Genomic DNA, 14307 nt, shown 5'->3' on the forward strand with positions numbered 1-14307 from the left:
TGCCGAGGCGTGATGGGCTCTTAGATGATTTATTATCATACTGTACATGCAAATTGCTTTACAAATTTCCCAGCAGCAAGGTAGAGGCTTCTTTTGGCATGTTCTGACATGCCTGAGTGAACTTACACAACGTAACATTGGCCCTAAGGTCACCAACATCCATTTCCGCTCATGTCACATATTCTTCATGTTCCTGGGAAACAGCAGGAAAAAAAATGAGCATGTTTAACCATCGGTCAGGCTGTCCACCTGAATCCAAGAAGCAGCCACGGGAATCTCTCATGCCCACCCAGGTCTCAGCAGCTGAGTGCCCATGGCTCGCGTTCGGTCGCAGGAGGGACTCTGGTCAGTCACCAGCACTGAGGGATGTGGTGGCTCAACCCGAAGCAAAGGGCCATGACTTCTCTGGACTCTCTACAAACATTTTCTGTGTTTACATGATGGCCAGGCCACACTTGATATGTTTACCTGAAAAATATTGTAATCTCTATATTAGGAATCAATAGCACCATTTTGACAAGTTGGAAAAATAAAACGTTCCCAGCTCTCAATCAGTGCTTCTCAGTGAGAAGTTGGGAAGGTGGCCTATAATCTTGGCTACGTAAACCGATGTATTAATGTTTTGTCCTCCAAGTCTATACGCTGTTTCTGGCTAGTGACTTACAGTCTGTACGTACGCGTGGTGTTGCACGTCTCCTGTGTCATGGCGTTCCGGTAACCTAGTCCTTCACACTGCTACTGAGCTACCATATTAGTCCAGAAAGCTTTCGACAACCCAGGAATGCAAATTTCCTTTCTTGGGAAAACTAGAAGAGACATTCCAGAGAGAGTCACACAACCACAAGGCCCGTTTTCCGTACCCTCGCAGTACCCGCTGAGCTTCACTTCCTCCCCTCAGGCGGGCAGCCATCGTCCCTACCTCCTTCATTTCATTTGCGGCCGTTCATGAACCACAGATGTTACCTGAAGCAAGCAAAGTGGCAAGACAAAGCAAAGCACACATTCCATAATCTGATTCCAACTGTAAATAGTTCCTCCCCCCAAAAATGTCTTGGAAGACGATGTAAAAACACTGCCTGCAGTGAGAGATAGAAGGTGGAATTAACAGCAGCACATGGAAGGGACAGAGGAAAGACTCCGGAAGACAGGACATGACAGGACCAGTTCACTATTTGGGGAAAGCAACTTTGATAATTTTACACTTTGTTGTCCGAAACTTAAGCTTTGGATGGGTTGTCTTTTGACGTTTCCACATGCAGATCAAAGAACCCTGTCTAAAAGCTCTGCTGGATTGCCCTTTCAGGTCAGGTAACCTACGGGGGTGAAACAACTGCCAGGCTCAGCTTGGTGGTGTGTGGGAAGGCGCTGTGCTGCGAAGTCTGAGTCCACGTGGAGGGTCTGAGTTCCTTTCCAAGCCCGTCCTGAAGGCTGGGCATGGTGACATGTGCCTATAATCCCAGTGACGAGGCAGGCTGAAGCAGAAGGATCGTAAGCTGGATGCTGACCTGAGCAACCAAGACCCTGTTTTTGAAAAAGCCTGGTGTGGGGGCCAGGAGGTGGTGTGGTGCTTAAGGTGCTGGACACCCACCTATTCGACCATGATTCGAGTCCTGGACCTGGCGGCTTGAAAATCACACCTGGAACGTGTGCATGCATGCCCAAAATCCCAGGAGGACAATGGAGGAGAAGGATTGTGGCATGGCCAACTCCCCTGAGGGGCGACTTCTCACTTTCCCTCTCTACCACTCTCTGGCAAGCGTGCATGCCCTATGGCAAAAACCAAACCAAACCGAAACAGAAAGACTGGCGCAGTGGGCGCATGCCTGTACTCGGCCAGGAGGCTAAGGCAGGAGGACCATCACACGGCAAGACCCTCTCTAAACAACACGGATATAAATGAAAACAACTGCGACAGCAGTGACCTTGACTTGGGCCGCCACGAGGAAAGCCTAGCAAGTAGGTGATTCGGGGTGTCATAGGGAATCTGGCAGAAATTGGTGTTTTGCCAAACTCACTTGGATGGTCACTATCAATGTTCACTCTGCTTTGTCCCCGAGACCTGGCCAAGGCAGCGTTTGCTTCCGGGGTGGAGGCTTGGCTCTAACTGGTTACACAGCAATGTCTGTGATGTGCTGGAAGAATTTACTCTGCCGAGAGGTGAGGCCGACCCACCGAGTGTGTAAGGCTGGACGTTCAGAGGCCAGGCCGTGCGTGTGTCTACTCGCACAGGAAAGGAGCGAGCAGGGCTGTCGAATGCAGCTCTGAATGAGACCCAAGCCCGCAGCCGACTACCAACCCTTCCCTGTGGGCCTCGGTCTTCCGCACCCAGCACTGCTCTTTCAGCACTCGACCTTGCATTTCCCTGGCTATGCTTAGGCCAGTTCTCATCCAGACATGCCCCGCGCCCCTTCCTCCTGGAAGATCCTCGTTCTCAACGTCCAGCCTCTGTTCCCCTGAAGCTTTCCTGGATCATTCCTGCCACAGGGAGTTTTTCGCACCAGCTACCCCTAGAGGGCGCACCTCTTGCCTAGACGTGCGCAGGCGTAGGCTGAGTGCGAGCACTTGCTTTGGTTTCCCACTGCGAAGCTCACTCGTGAGGGGTAGCACTAATTCATCTTTCTCTCTTTTTTGGAGAGAGATTTTGGTATAAGGTGTGCACGCTTGCCAGAAAGACACACAGAGACAGACAGAAAAGGAGAAATCACCGAGGGGTGTGGGGTGGCGAGTGGGGATGGCCAGGCCACAACCCCCTTCTCCATTGTCCTTGGGATCTCGGGCACGCCTGCACACATGCCCAGCCTGAGTTTTAAGTTGACGGGCCTGGGACTCAAACCGCAGTCGACCATGTGGGAGCCCAGTGATGTAACCATTACACATGGGCAGGTCCCCAATTCATCTTTCTTAGTGACAGCTGTGGGAACAGGATTCCTGGTTCCTGGAGTAGGCTACGAGGCGGCTTCGGAGTTCGCGCCTTTCCCTAGCGTGCACTCGTAAGGTCGGCTATGTTCTCCAAGCCACGCGGTTGGGTGTCTGGGAGAAGGTGAACTAGCGATTGACTCTGGTCTGTGCGTTTCTAAGATACGTGAGTCCATCACCGACTGCCACGCTGAGCATGAAGACGGGGACCTACATCGTCACCTCCTCCCTCGCCTGCTCTGTCGCTCTCCTGCACCCATCGAGAGGGAGGAGCTGGCAGGGGGGCCTGTCATGTGTTCCTGAGTTCCACGGGTACCCCAGGGGCTGTCCTATCGTCGACTGTGGCAACATCTTGAAGAAAACAGCTTACAAGGAGTCAGGAAATTCACAGAAATACGTATTATGAAAGCAATGCATGGATTTCAATGTTTCTGGCACCAAAATAAGCTTGTGCTTTAATTTCACTTCCTACGATCTTTTCGAAATCCCCTTGTATTATTTAGAGTCACCATGTAATTTTAGGATTTCTAACAACGAGCCTATTTTCTACTCAATACCCCGTTTGTAACTTTTTAGGTCCAGAGGCTGAAAGTCAGGCTGAAACACAGAGGGCATGAACACGAGTGCCCCTCTCAACACCAGGGCCGCCTGCTTCCAGCAGGCAGGTGCTGCAGAGAGGATGACCCAGAAGGGCTGTCGTGGGTTTCCAGCTATGTACAAAAAGTAAATGAAAACATCTACTCAAGGCTCTCCCTTTTCAAAAAAATGAAATGTATAAAATTTAGAAAAGCACGAAGATTGGAAAGCAGCTCTCTTACATAGGAGCTGGCTCATTGCTGTTCCCTGAGCTACTGTTGAGCAGGTAACTGTCATGAACGCTGCAGAATGCACGTTATTTCCACAAAATGATGAACGAAAATCCAGTTGATACAAACTACTGGAGGATACTGTAAGAGATTCAGAACCAAAGGACTCTCGTGTCAGTTTAACGTGTCATTTCCACAGTTCTAAATGTCAGGATCAAACTTCTAACACGTGTTCCAAATGCTAATCTTTAATTCCACCTTCAACCAACTCGCTTCCTTTTCCAGGGCCGACGCGAGCTTGAACTCCGCTCTGCAGAGAGCTGCCCTAGGCTGTATCTCCAGTGCAGCTAGTGGCCTGTTGCCGTGAGACCATCTGAAACGTGAAACAAAAGTCTCCTAACTTCCTAAAAGGCAAGTGGGGATAGAAACCTCAAGCTGGGGGAAGAATACTGCACTGCAGAAACCTGCATTCCTAGAAGCTCTACAAGGTATGGGTGCCATGGAAACCAGGTGGTCAGTTTCGTTTTTTTCTGCCCAGAGCCGCTAATGCATTCCGGACCCTGTGGGCCATGTGGTCTCTATTGAGCGTCCAGCCCCGCCATGGCAGCTTGAAAGCAGACAGACAAGACACACACGTGTGCGGGCTGTGTTCCATAAAAACGGGCCTAGGTCCACATGCTCTGTACTCAGTTTGCCTGATTCTGGAAAACTGCTCTTTACGGATTTAAATTCCTTGGTAATTCTTTGGAAACTGCTGTTTATAAAAGAATCGGAAATGACTATTTTATGTGTACATCTCAAAGGCCAAAGATTGAAAAAAAAAAAAAGATCGGCATTCAAGCGAGTGAACATTTAACATTATTGTTTATAATAATCCCTTTTGCCTTAGTTCATTGGACATAAGGAATTACTTCAATGCCTAAGTCAACTTGCCCAGTCACTGAACTCACAGGGTATTTTAAAATATTTTAAAACTTGGAGAGAAATACAGCGACCTCTGCTGGACAGACTGAAGGAGTACTGCTATTACTATGTTGTTTGGGCCTAACGGCTTAATAAATGGACACGCTAGAACACTCCTTGGCCTACAGAGGACCATGAAAAGACTGCTAAGAGAAAGGGTGCCATGGACAAAAAACCGAAATGATAAATTATGAATATACAATTTGTCTTTCACGCTATTGCATTATAAATATATAAAATAGGTCAGGTTAAAAGGCAGCTATGAAATTAAGAGTTTGCAATTTACAGTCATACTTAATTGTATCCTTCACAAAACAGATTACGACTATGTATGTATCCAAGAGGGCAAAGGAAGGGCAAACTTAGTCCATTTTTATCTTTTGCAACTGATTGTCGGAGTTGGGAGAGGGCTTAGGGGAAGCAATAGCTTTGAAAAATCCTAATGTAAAGCCTATTGTAGTTGAATAGCCAAAAAAAGTTTTACATGGAAAATAATTCGTATTTAGTCTGACAGAACATTAACTATGTCACTTTTAACATAGTGAATTGCAGCAACATTACATGGATAAAAATATCTCGTATCTAGGGGTTTTCCAATCTTCCAAATGCATTGAAAACAGCTATACTTAGAACAGCGTGATTCTGCAGTCTTAGCATTGCCGTTTAGTTTCAAACGAAATTCTGGGCTGTGAAAGATGATCCGTTTCTCCAGCCAGTCTGGATTGCTCCTGCGAGGGCTTGGAAGACGTCACAGTCCTGGAGGGAGAGCCTGATTGCTGTAGGGATGGACCAGAACATAGATCTGGGACACGTGGCAGCAGGTGGAGATGGGGAGAGAGCAAAGGACTGGAGGAACTTCACTTGTCCATCACTGAGTAATGGCCATACCACTGTTCAAACAGCATCGCTTCCGTCAGCGCACGGGAACAGGGCTCCCACCTGGCTCATCGGCGCTCAGGCGGATCAGGAGCCCGGAGTCTTCTCTTGAGAATGCCCGGTTCTTGTGCACGAGTCAGATGCTGCACTTGTACGGCAAAGCTTCTGCCTTGCCCTAGGTGGACTTCTGTCCCAGATGACGGGGACAGACCGAATTGTGGAGGAAGTTACACTCACATAGTACACCGTTACGGGTACACCACAGAGCGCTTTTGAACACTGGAACTTTTAAAGTCAAACAAATTATTCAAGTTTATTGCTCTCCTAGATAAGTATAGAAATAGTTGAAATAGTTGGGTGTCAGGAGCTGAAATGACATCACCTGGTCACAGATAACATCTTCAAGGAGTAATAATGACAAAAGCTTGCTCTTAGTAGATCGAAACCTGGGAAGAGTGTAGACTGAACTCGTTTATCCTGGGTAGGCAGTTAATATTGCTCCTAAAGTCGCTCTCTCCTTTTTCTATTTGTCAAGGAGCCAGAAACACCCTGAGCTGTTTCGCGAAATAAAATGACTTTGAAAAAAAATTTGTAGAAAATTATTGGGTACGTTTCTGCTTATCACGCAGTTCTGGATATTATAATGTCGACATTGAGATTCCATGTGCATAAATATATTTTTAAAAATTGCAGACACAGCGTCTAACCATTAAGCAGTATTCATCCAGTAAATGCTCAGATGTTAGCAGTGACCCCTCACGAACATAACCAGTGATGAGCATTACGGAAATCGGAATATGACCTCATAGGCAGGAATTACAGGATATTACAAATCCTATTACATAGGTAAATGTCTGGAAACTTTGCACCATCTAAAGTAGACCCAGTTAACCAGACTGAATACTCTGTAATGACAATTAAATTACATAATGGCACCATAATTATATAATGACTCTGCTCTGTGTGTTTGTCAATTACATGTAGAATCAACCTCTATCAAGAAAAGCTTAGTACTGATTCACTCTGTGGACTTTAAATTTGCTTTGCAAGAATAATAGTAAAACAGAATAAATGGTTTACTAATCTTATCTTTGCCTTTTCTGGTATGAAATGCAGCCAGCTGCTTCTGTGCAATAAAAACTTGAGTTATGAAAGAAAATGGCTCCAAATATTCGACCTGCAGGCAACGCCCCATCATGTGAAGGTAGAAACGGGGATTGGTAACATTCTGAATTGCAAAGTCCGCCTCAAATGTGTCACAGGAAAGGCAGACGGCTCCTTTTTTTTAAGTCTGCGCTAAGGATGACTGTAGGATCTCGAGGATTATTCTGCGATCAGTATGTAAGAAAGTTCCTGAAGTGTTTTGAGTCCGTGTGTAATGGCAGTGTTGATCGAGTCCTTCTAAGGAAATGGACCCTGTACCAGCTTGTGCTCGTGTTCCACAGCAGGGAGAAGGGGCATCGCCATCATCACACAGCTGACAGCAAACCAGGGGTGGTGAGTAGGTCTCTAGGAAAACCCACTGCCTGGAACTCAAGGATGGCATCCAGCTTGGGCCAGGCCTGCACAATCTGACTCTGAGCACGGGCCTTCCAGAATGCGGACACGCGGTGAGCCAGCGTTCCATTCTGGTAAGCAAGAGTAATTGGTTTCTTGGCTTCACTAGACTGTGGTCAAGAATTCAGGGCCCATAGAGGAGTCGCAGGGTCTATGGCTAACAGACAATTAGCAAGACCCAGGAAAGCGTTGTTCTTTAAAGTCAGGGTGGAAAACTCTTCTTTGAAGCACATGAACGGGCAGGAGTGGAGAACAAGCTACATACATAGTTCATATCTGTAACATTTCTAAAAGATTTTTTTTTTTTTTTGCCTTCCCAACTTGTCAACATGGAAAATAGGCAGCCCAAAGCTAGGCATAAATTCAAGTGTCACTTTGCTTATAACTAAAATGACTCTAGAGCAGTACTCTCTGCGCTGGTAGCCACTGGCCACATGAGGCTTCTGAACACTTGATATACTGAAGGTAGAACACACACCCCTGACACTGAAAATTCAGTATAAAAATAAAGAATTCAAAAGCTCATTAGTTTTTAATATTGACAATAGGCTGATATAATTTGGATATATTACATTAAAATATACAATTTCATCTTTTTTATTTTTTAAAATGTGGCTAATATAAAATTTACCTATATGGCTTGCATTATATTATTATTAGACAGCACTCTTCTGAGCAGGAACTTCTAGAACCATATCATTCTCATTTCTACCCTGGGACAAAAGAGCTCTTAAAGTTTGACAAACCAATGGAATCCTTTTTCTTTCTTTTTCTTTCTGGGTTTTTGCCATAGGGTACATGTGTCTGCCAGAGAGACAGAGAATGAAGTGAGAATTCACCCCCCCACACACACCCCGGGGATGATCCTTTCTCTTCCATTCTCCTCTTGAGATTTGGGCATGCATGCACATGTACCCAGCATGATTTTCAAGTTGCCAGGCCCAGGACTGGAACCATGGTCAGTTATATGGGAGTCCAGCATCTTAACCACCACACCACCTGCTGCTGGTCCCCAAACCACTGGAATTCTAATTTGACTTTTTAAACAACAGATGTAATTCAAGATTATCTTTCATGGTAAAACAATCTAGTTTATGCTATTTATTTGAACTTATCTCAACATAAAACCCAATATTGGAATGTGATGGTGGTCAGCTCTAAAATACAAAATGTAATTTTTTTGTTCTTTGAGATTAATTTTTTTTTTTTGGCCTGTGACTACATTGTCAATTAGGAATAATGCTATAAAGTATTTTGTCAAATTGAGTCCCTATTTGTCTAACATTATTTAGCCAAATCTTTGTGATAGGGAATCTGCCCCATTTTATCAAGCAATATAAATGTTGGCTATTACTTCAAAAATGCTAATGTAATTTTCCTGCTTCAGGTTGTACTTCTATGATACCTCTGACCCATATGACTGGGATGACCCATTTATGTGAAAGTTTGACTTGTTTCTCACTGAAAAGACTGGATTACCATGGGAGCACTATCAGGACTTCATCTTCAAAGTGTGAGTCAAAACGTGAAACCCCATTGATTTTGAGAGGATGAAGCCACACGTTAGCTAGTGGGGGCTCCCCTCACCAGCTGGCATACTGCCCAGCAGATGCCACGTACACTCACCCAGACGGGTCAAGTCCACAGCGCACCGGCCCTGGCATGGGCCATCCTCGCCCTGCAGGCTGCATGGCCCACGACGGAGTCAGCCCTAGTGGTGGAACCATGGCGGGAGGCCCAAGAGGGAGGGCTGCAGCTTTCTAATAGACTCCTCCCTCCCCTCGTGGATCTTCTGCCATGTGGGGCATTTACTGTGTACAGCTATAGGTGCCTGGGGAAACGTAGACCAGGAAACTGATCTTACGTGGACATTTTCATGCTTGATAAAGCATTATCTTAAAGATTAAAAACAGTGAGCCCTTTAGAACAGCCCAAATGGAATTTTGAGAGGGAATAATTAAAGGAGAAAGAAAAAAAAAAATGGGAAAAAAGTAAGTTAATAGAAAAAAAAAATCTTCTGAGCCATGCTGTTCCAAGGCCTTTTGCTATGACAGCAACCTATCAGATCCCTAAACTGGAAGACCAAAAATCCTCATTTCCTTCTCACGAGGATAGTAAAGGGAGATATGTATTTGGGAGCAGAGCGTGTGAAGTCCAACAGCCTCCAAAATCTAGAGATTTAATTTCATTTCCCAATTTAATACTTTTGCGGGAGAGTCAAAAGAGTTTAAGATCCCTCTTTCTCTTGATCATTTTTATGTCATGGTCGGTTTCATAGTCTTCCTTTTGGTTTTTGAAAATAATCAGTTTTTAACATGAAAGAAACCCACCAAAAATGTGATACATAATTAATTTCACAAAATGTTCATTTCAACTCAAACTAGAAATACTTGGACTTATTATGATTTGTCTAAGGGACATGCTTCCCATCAAAATTGAGGAAGAATTATATTTTTTTTCTGGGGGAAAAAACTCCAAAATATTAAGTTTAATATTCTAGTTTCTTAAGAGTCCAATTTGAAATCAGTGTTTTTATTTTTGTTTGTTCTTTAAGGTAAATATATTGTATCATGGTGCTAAGTTTCTTGGCGTGGAAATTTTCAAAACTACTTTGTCAGATGTGGGCACTTGTAATCTAAAATGAGGAAAAGATATATGCACTTTTCATAAATACCTGCAGTCCATAATCGTAACTGAGCGAGCACCCTAACAAGTAAAAAGGGGCCTTGTATACAATGATTCCTGACGTGGCAGAGGCAGTAATGAATGACCTCATACTAGAATATTACCCCCACTTGGTTCATATGTTGGCACCAACCTGTGGAATAGATTTTTGAGAAATATTTTAGACTAGGTAATTACAGAGTGTGTGTGTGTGTGTGTGTACACACGTGCCTATCTGTAAGGCTGTATAAACTCACAGGTAAATACAATTCCGTCGGGGAAACGAAAAGGAATCAATGTTACCTTCACCAGTCTAAGTCCCAATCTCATCTCCATTTCTTTCTCACATTTTTTGTTCCTCCATTAAATAAGAATAAAAGGTATTTTCCATGTAGGCTTTAGGAATATACTGTTTCGTGGCCCTTAAAAGTATGCTTCAGTTTCCTACCATTGTTAGGTGGGGTCCTTCTGCACCTCTTTGTAAAACTGAATGCATTAATGTTGAAAAATAAAATGTCACTTAAGTCATGGGACCATGTCCTGTAGCATTACCTAATATTACCTAAGCAGTATTTCAAAGAAATTACTGCCTTATGAAGGAATCTGAAGGATGTAGGAAGGTTAGGGTTTTCAAAGCAAAAATAATTTGCTGCAATGCATTTCAAATGTATGCCACTGGTTGCTGAAAAGTGTGTTTTTCAGTGTTACGTTGTATTCACTTGCGATTTCAAATGTAACTCATCACTATTAGGTAGGTACCCATTACATGCCATAGAACACACTATTATTTTCATAAAGCAGTCACATGCATTGAAGTTAGGATTACCAACTGGAATATTTGTATTATTATTATTTTTTTTGCACCTCAAAACAGAATCACTATAGTGCACACCATGCTTCCACACCTTCCTTGCTGAAGGACAAAGTCCGGAAAATGCCGGGGTGCTGGCTACGGATCCGAAGGGCGCCAGCCTAGTCCTCTGGCTGGATCACACCTTGCTGTGGAACTGCCAGGCCTGCAGCAGGGGGTTCCTGCCCTTCCATGGGGGTTGCGGCTTCCTCCACAGTCTTCAGCCTCTCTGCCGCACCCTCCTGCGTTTGTGGGTCAGCTGCCTTCATGCCATCCTCCAGTACCTCGGGCGCCACCTTGGTGGCCTCTTCAGCCTTTCTCTCTGCATCTTTAGCTTCTTCTGAGGCCGGCACCTTCATCAGCTCAGCCTCTGCACCCTTAGCGGCCACTGGGGCCTCACCTCCTTGAATTTTCTCTTCTTCCGAAGTCACTCTGATGTCCTCCTTGCCCTCTGGGGTGGGAGATGGGTCTCGGCTGGCCCTGTGGCTCTCCGGGATGCTGCCATGGCTGCTGCTGGCACTTCCCAGGCGGGACGAGGCCACCACAGCCTTCACCGCTGCCTGGTTGCAAACGGAAAAGGGTTGCGTGTTAGAGCCACGTAAAAGCCCACAGCAGAGCTCCACCCTGACTCCACTTTTTAGTGCGTGTGCTTCGTCGGTTAGCGCTCAAAGGACATGGCTCCAAGATTGTTGAAAGAAAACTTATTTAGAGAATGAGCAGCTGAACCTCCTTAATTCTAGATTCGTGAATTTAGTCATCTAAAAAAAGCCTATGTCAAGGTGTTAGCTGCGGATGAGCAGTTTTCAAAAATTTTAGATCGTTTTTCCCGAAGAGCTTGTTTCATGGAACACACAGTCCATGGACGTAAGCAGGTAGTATGAGGACAAAACAGTCCTACAGTCAAATTGATTTAACTCAGAAGAAGCCCAGGTTAAGGTAATGGGATTTAATCCAGTGTATTTAAATTAATTTAACTGCGGAGCCCTTCAGATTTATTTAGCCGTTAACAGCCTATGAGTAAAGGCTGACCAGAACCCTATTTTGGACTCCCAGCTGTTGTGTAAAATCCTCTGCTTTTATATTGGGGTAATCAGAAAAGTCATGATGCATTTTTGCAAAGAAAAACAGAAAAATATGTGTCATGACTTTGCCGACGACCTGACAGTCCTAAATACCATTATATAATAAAAAAGCACCTGATCGCTATTCCATATATATCCTGTAAAAACAGAAATATTTTGGTGAATATTTTCTATATCGTTTAATCACTTAGATTTTTGCCAAATATAATAATTATTTGCCCCATTTCTAAATACAGTTTCAAAAATTATTTCCCAATTTTTTTTTTGAGAGGTTTTTCGCTATAGGGCATGTGTGCTCGCCAGACAGACAGAGGGAGACATAGAGACAGAAAGCGAGAAATCACCCCCCAGGGGGGATGACCATGCCGCAATCCCTTCTCCTCCATTCTCCCCTCGGGATCTTGGGCACGCATGCACACGCACCCGGTGTGAGTTTTAAGCCACCGAGTCCGGGACGCGAACTGCGGTCGACTACGTGGGAGTCCAGCGACATAGCCATTATGCTAACTGCTGGTTCCTCCAATTTTTAAAAAACATTATTTTATTTAGTTTTATTTATTAATATTATTTTTTAATTTAACCAGAGAGAGGGAAACAGAAAGCAAGCCACCGGGTCCAGACCTGACTGCAGTTGGCCATGTGGGAGTCCAGCACCTTAACCACTATACCACCTGCCAGCGCCTAGTTCCCAATTTTCCCGTACTCAGAAAGACAATTCTGAGACTACACAGCAGTTTCCTGGCCAATGCTGTTCAAGTAGCTTAGCGTTACTTAGATGAGAAGCATTTTGTGAGTACATTTCTACATTAGACCAATTTCCCTTATTTATAATGAACTCCTCAGGAGAGGGTAACGACAAGACCAGAAGTGGCCTTCTGACAGCACCATCAGGATTTCTAAACGGGATTTTTGCCGGTGCCACAGTGGAAAACAGTGTGTATAGGTGAAGGCTGGGGAGGGCATCACTGTAGTTCAACCAGGGGTCTCTTTCTTAAAAACCACCCGCACAAACCGCCTCACTTTGAGCTTGCGCCGGGCGTTGAACTCCTGGAGCTTCTTCTGGGCTGTGTCCATGTGCACGAAGTTGGCGGCCTTGCCTGTGACCCACGGGTGCTGAAGAGCTTGGAAAGTAGTCAGCCGTTTCTTAGGGTCCAAAACAATTAACTTTTTGACCTGAAATGACAGAGAACCATCGATTGAGACCTTCGTGGTGGCTGGACCCCCGCCCTCAGTCCATGACCTTCCGGGTGTTGTCCCACTTCCCTGGTTTACCACAAATATACCGGAAAACCAAAACCGTGTGTCAGCCCCCGAGGTTACCGTGGGCAGGACCCACTTCAGGGCGCCGTGCAGAGGGAGGCTGAGGAGGCAGCGGGGGTACCCCGGCACCCCGCGTCCCACAGAAGAAAGAGCAGCGGGCCGGGCTGGCCTGGGCTAGTCTCCGAGGGCAAGGCCAGCATCTGAGTGACTCTTGGCTAGGCCAGTCAAGCATGGAATCTGGAACTCGGAGTGCATCTCCACGGTAACGGAGGCATTCACGCGTCACCCCCGTGGGGGCTGAAGGGCCGACCAAGGCCTCGCGGGCATTGTTTTCTTATTTCTCTTTGGGGGGGCTTATAGTTCTTGCTCTCTGCTTCCTGGAGAGTGCTTGCAGGACTAAGCCCCAAATGGAGTCAAAGCCATTTCAGAATTAAAGTAGTGGCTGGGGGCCTGGCTGCCTAGGGACAGACTGGGACATACAAGGCCCGGGGCGGTTTACTCCTGCTGTGGGAGCCCACAGGATTGCCCAGAAGGTCAGCCCTCATTCCCACTCCTGGGCTCAGGAGGGGCGGCCTGGCCTGAGAGAGACCGTTTGTGGTCAGGAGGTGCATTCAAGCCCTGGTCACAGCACACACACGCACACACACACACACACACACACACACACACACAGTGCCTGCAGATGCTCCCGGAGGCCCCTTTTTCTTTTCTTTTTAATTGCCAGAAGGTGCACGGGCTCCGCTGAGAGAGGAGGAAGCACCCAACGGGGTGGCCATGCCGTGATCCCTCTCCCTCCGCCTTTCCATCCTGCAGAGACCCCAAGCACATGCATGGCTGGCCCAGCACGTCCCTCAGCCACCAGGGCCAGAACCCGAGCTGCTCTGGACGAGTGGGATCCAGCTCCAACTACAGGGCCACCCCACCTGCACGCACCCTGGCCTTCCCGCCACGCTCTCCTTCCTAGCTGTTACCTTTGTAAGTGCATTTTTAGATGTGTACGCATTTTTAAACTCACATAATCTTTTCAATAAGCTTGTTTGGAACAGTTTATTGGAAATAAATTTGGAACTATTTGCTCCAATTCAGAAATGAGGGATGAGTGAAGGTTGAGGCAGACTGGCTGGCGGCCTTGGGCCCTCTAATGGGCGGGGCCTGCATTCAAGTCAGCTCAAGTCAGCTGTGTGCCAGGTGGGCTCACCGGGGGGCCAGGACACAGCAGGTGGGGCCAGGACATGAGGGTGGGGCCAGAACACAGTGGGGTTGGGGGGCCACAGCAGGGGAGAGGGCAGGACACAGAGGGGGCCAGGACACAGCAGCAGAGGGGGCCAGGACA

General features: G+C 46.2%; 1 protein-coding gene across 1 annotated transcript in view; it reads right to left on the minus strand.

Annotated features, from left to right (window-relative positions):
• Positions 1–8067: 8067 nt before the first annotated feature.
• Positions 8068–14307, minus strand: part of CAMK4 (calcium/calmodulin dependent protein kinase IV) — a 129340-nt gene continuing 123100 nt past the window's right edge. The window contains exons 9-10 of the mRNA XM_006161106.2: positions 12735–12887; positions 8068–11192 (exon numbers count right to left, since the gene is read on the minus strand). Of these exons, the coding sequence (XP_006161168.1) occupies positions 10755–11192; positions 12735–12887 (591 nt within the window). The 3' untranslated portion in view covers positions 8068–10754. The remainder of the gene's footprint in view (positions 11193–12734; positions 12888–14307) is intronic.

This window comes from Tupaia chinensis, unplaced genomic scaffold (genome assembly GCF_000334495.1).
Source record: "Tupaia chinensis unplaced genomic scaffold, TupChi_1.0 Scaffold138235_1, whole genome shotgun sequence".
NCBI classification, from domain to species: domain Eukaryota; kingdom Metazoa; phylum Chordata; class Mammalia; order Scandentia; family Tupaiidae; genus Tupaia; species Tupaia belangeri.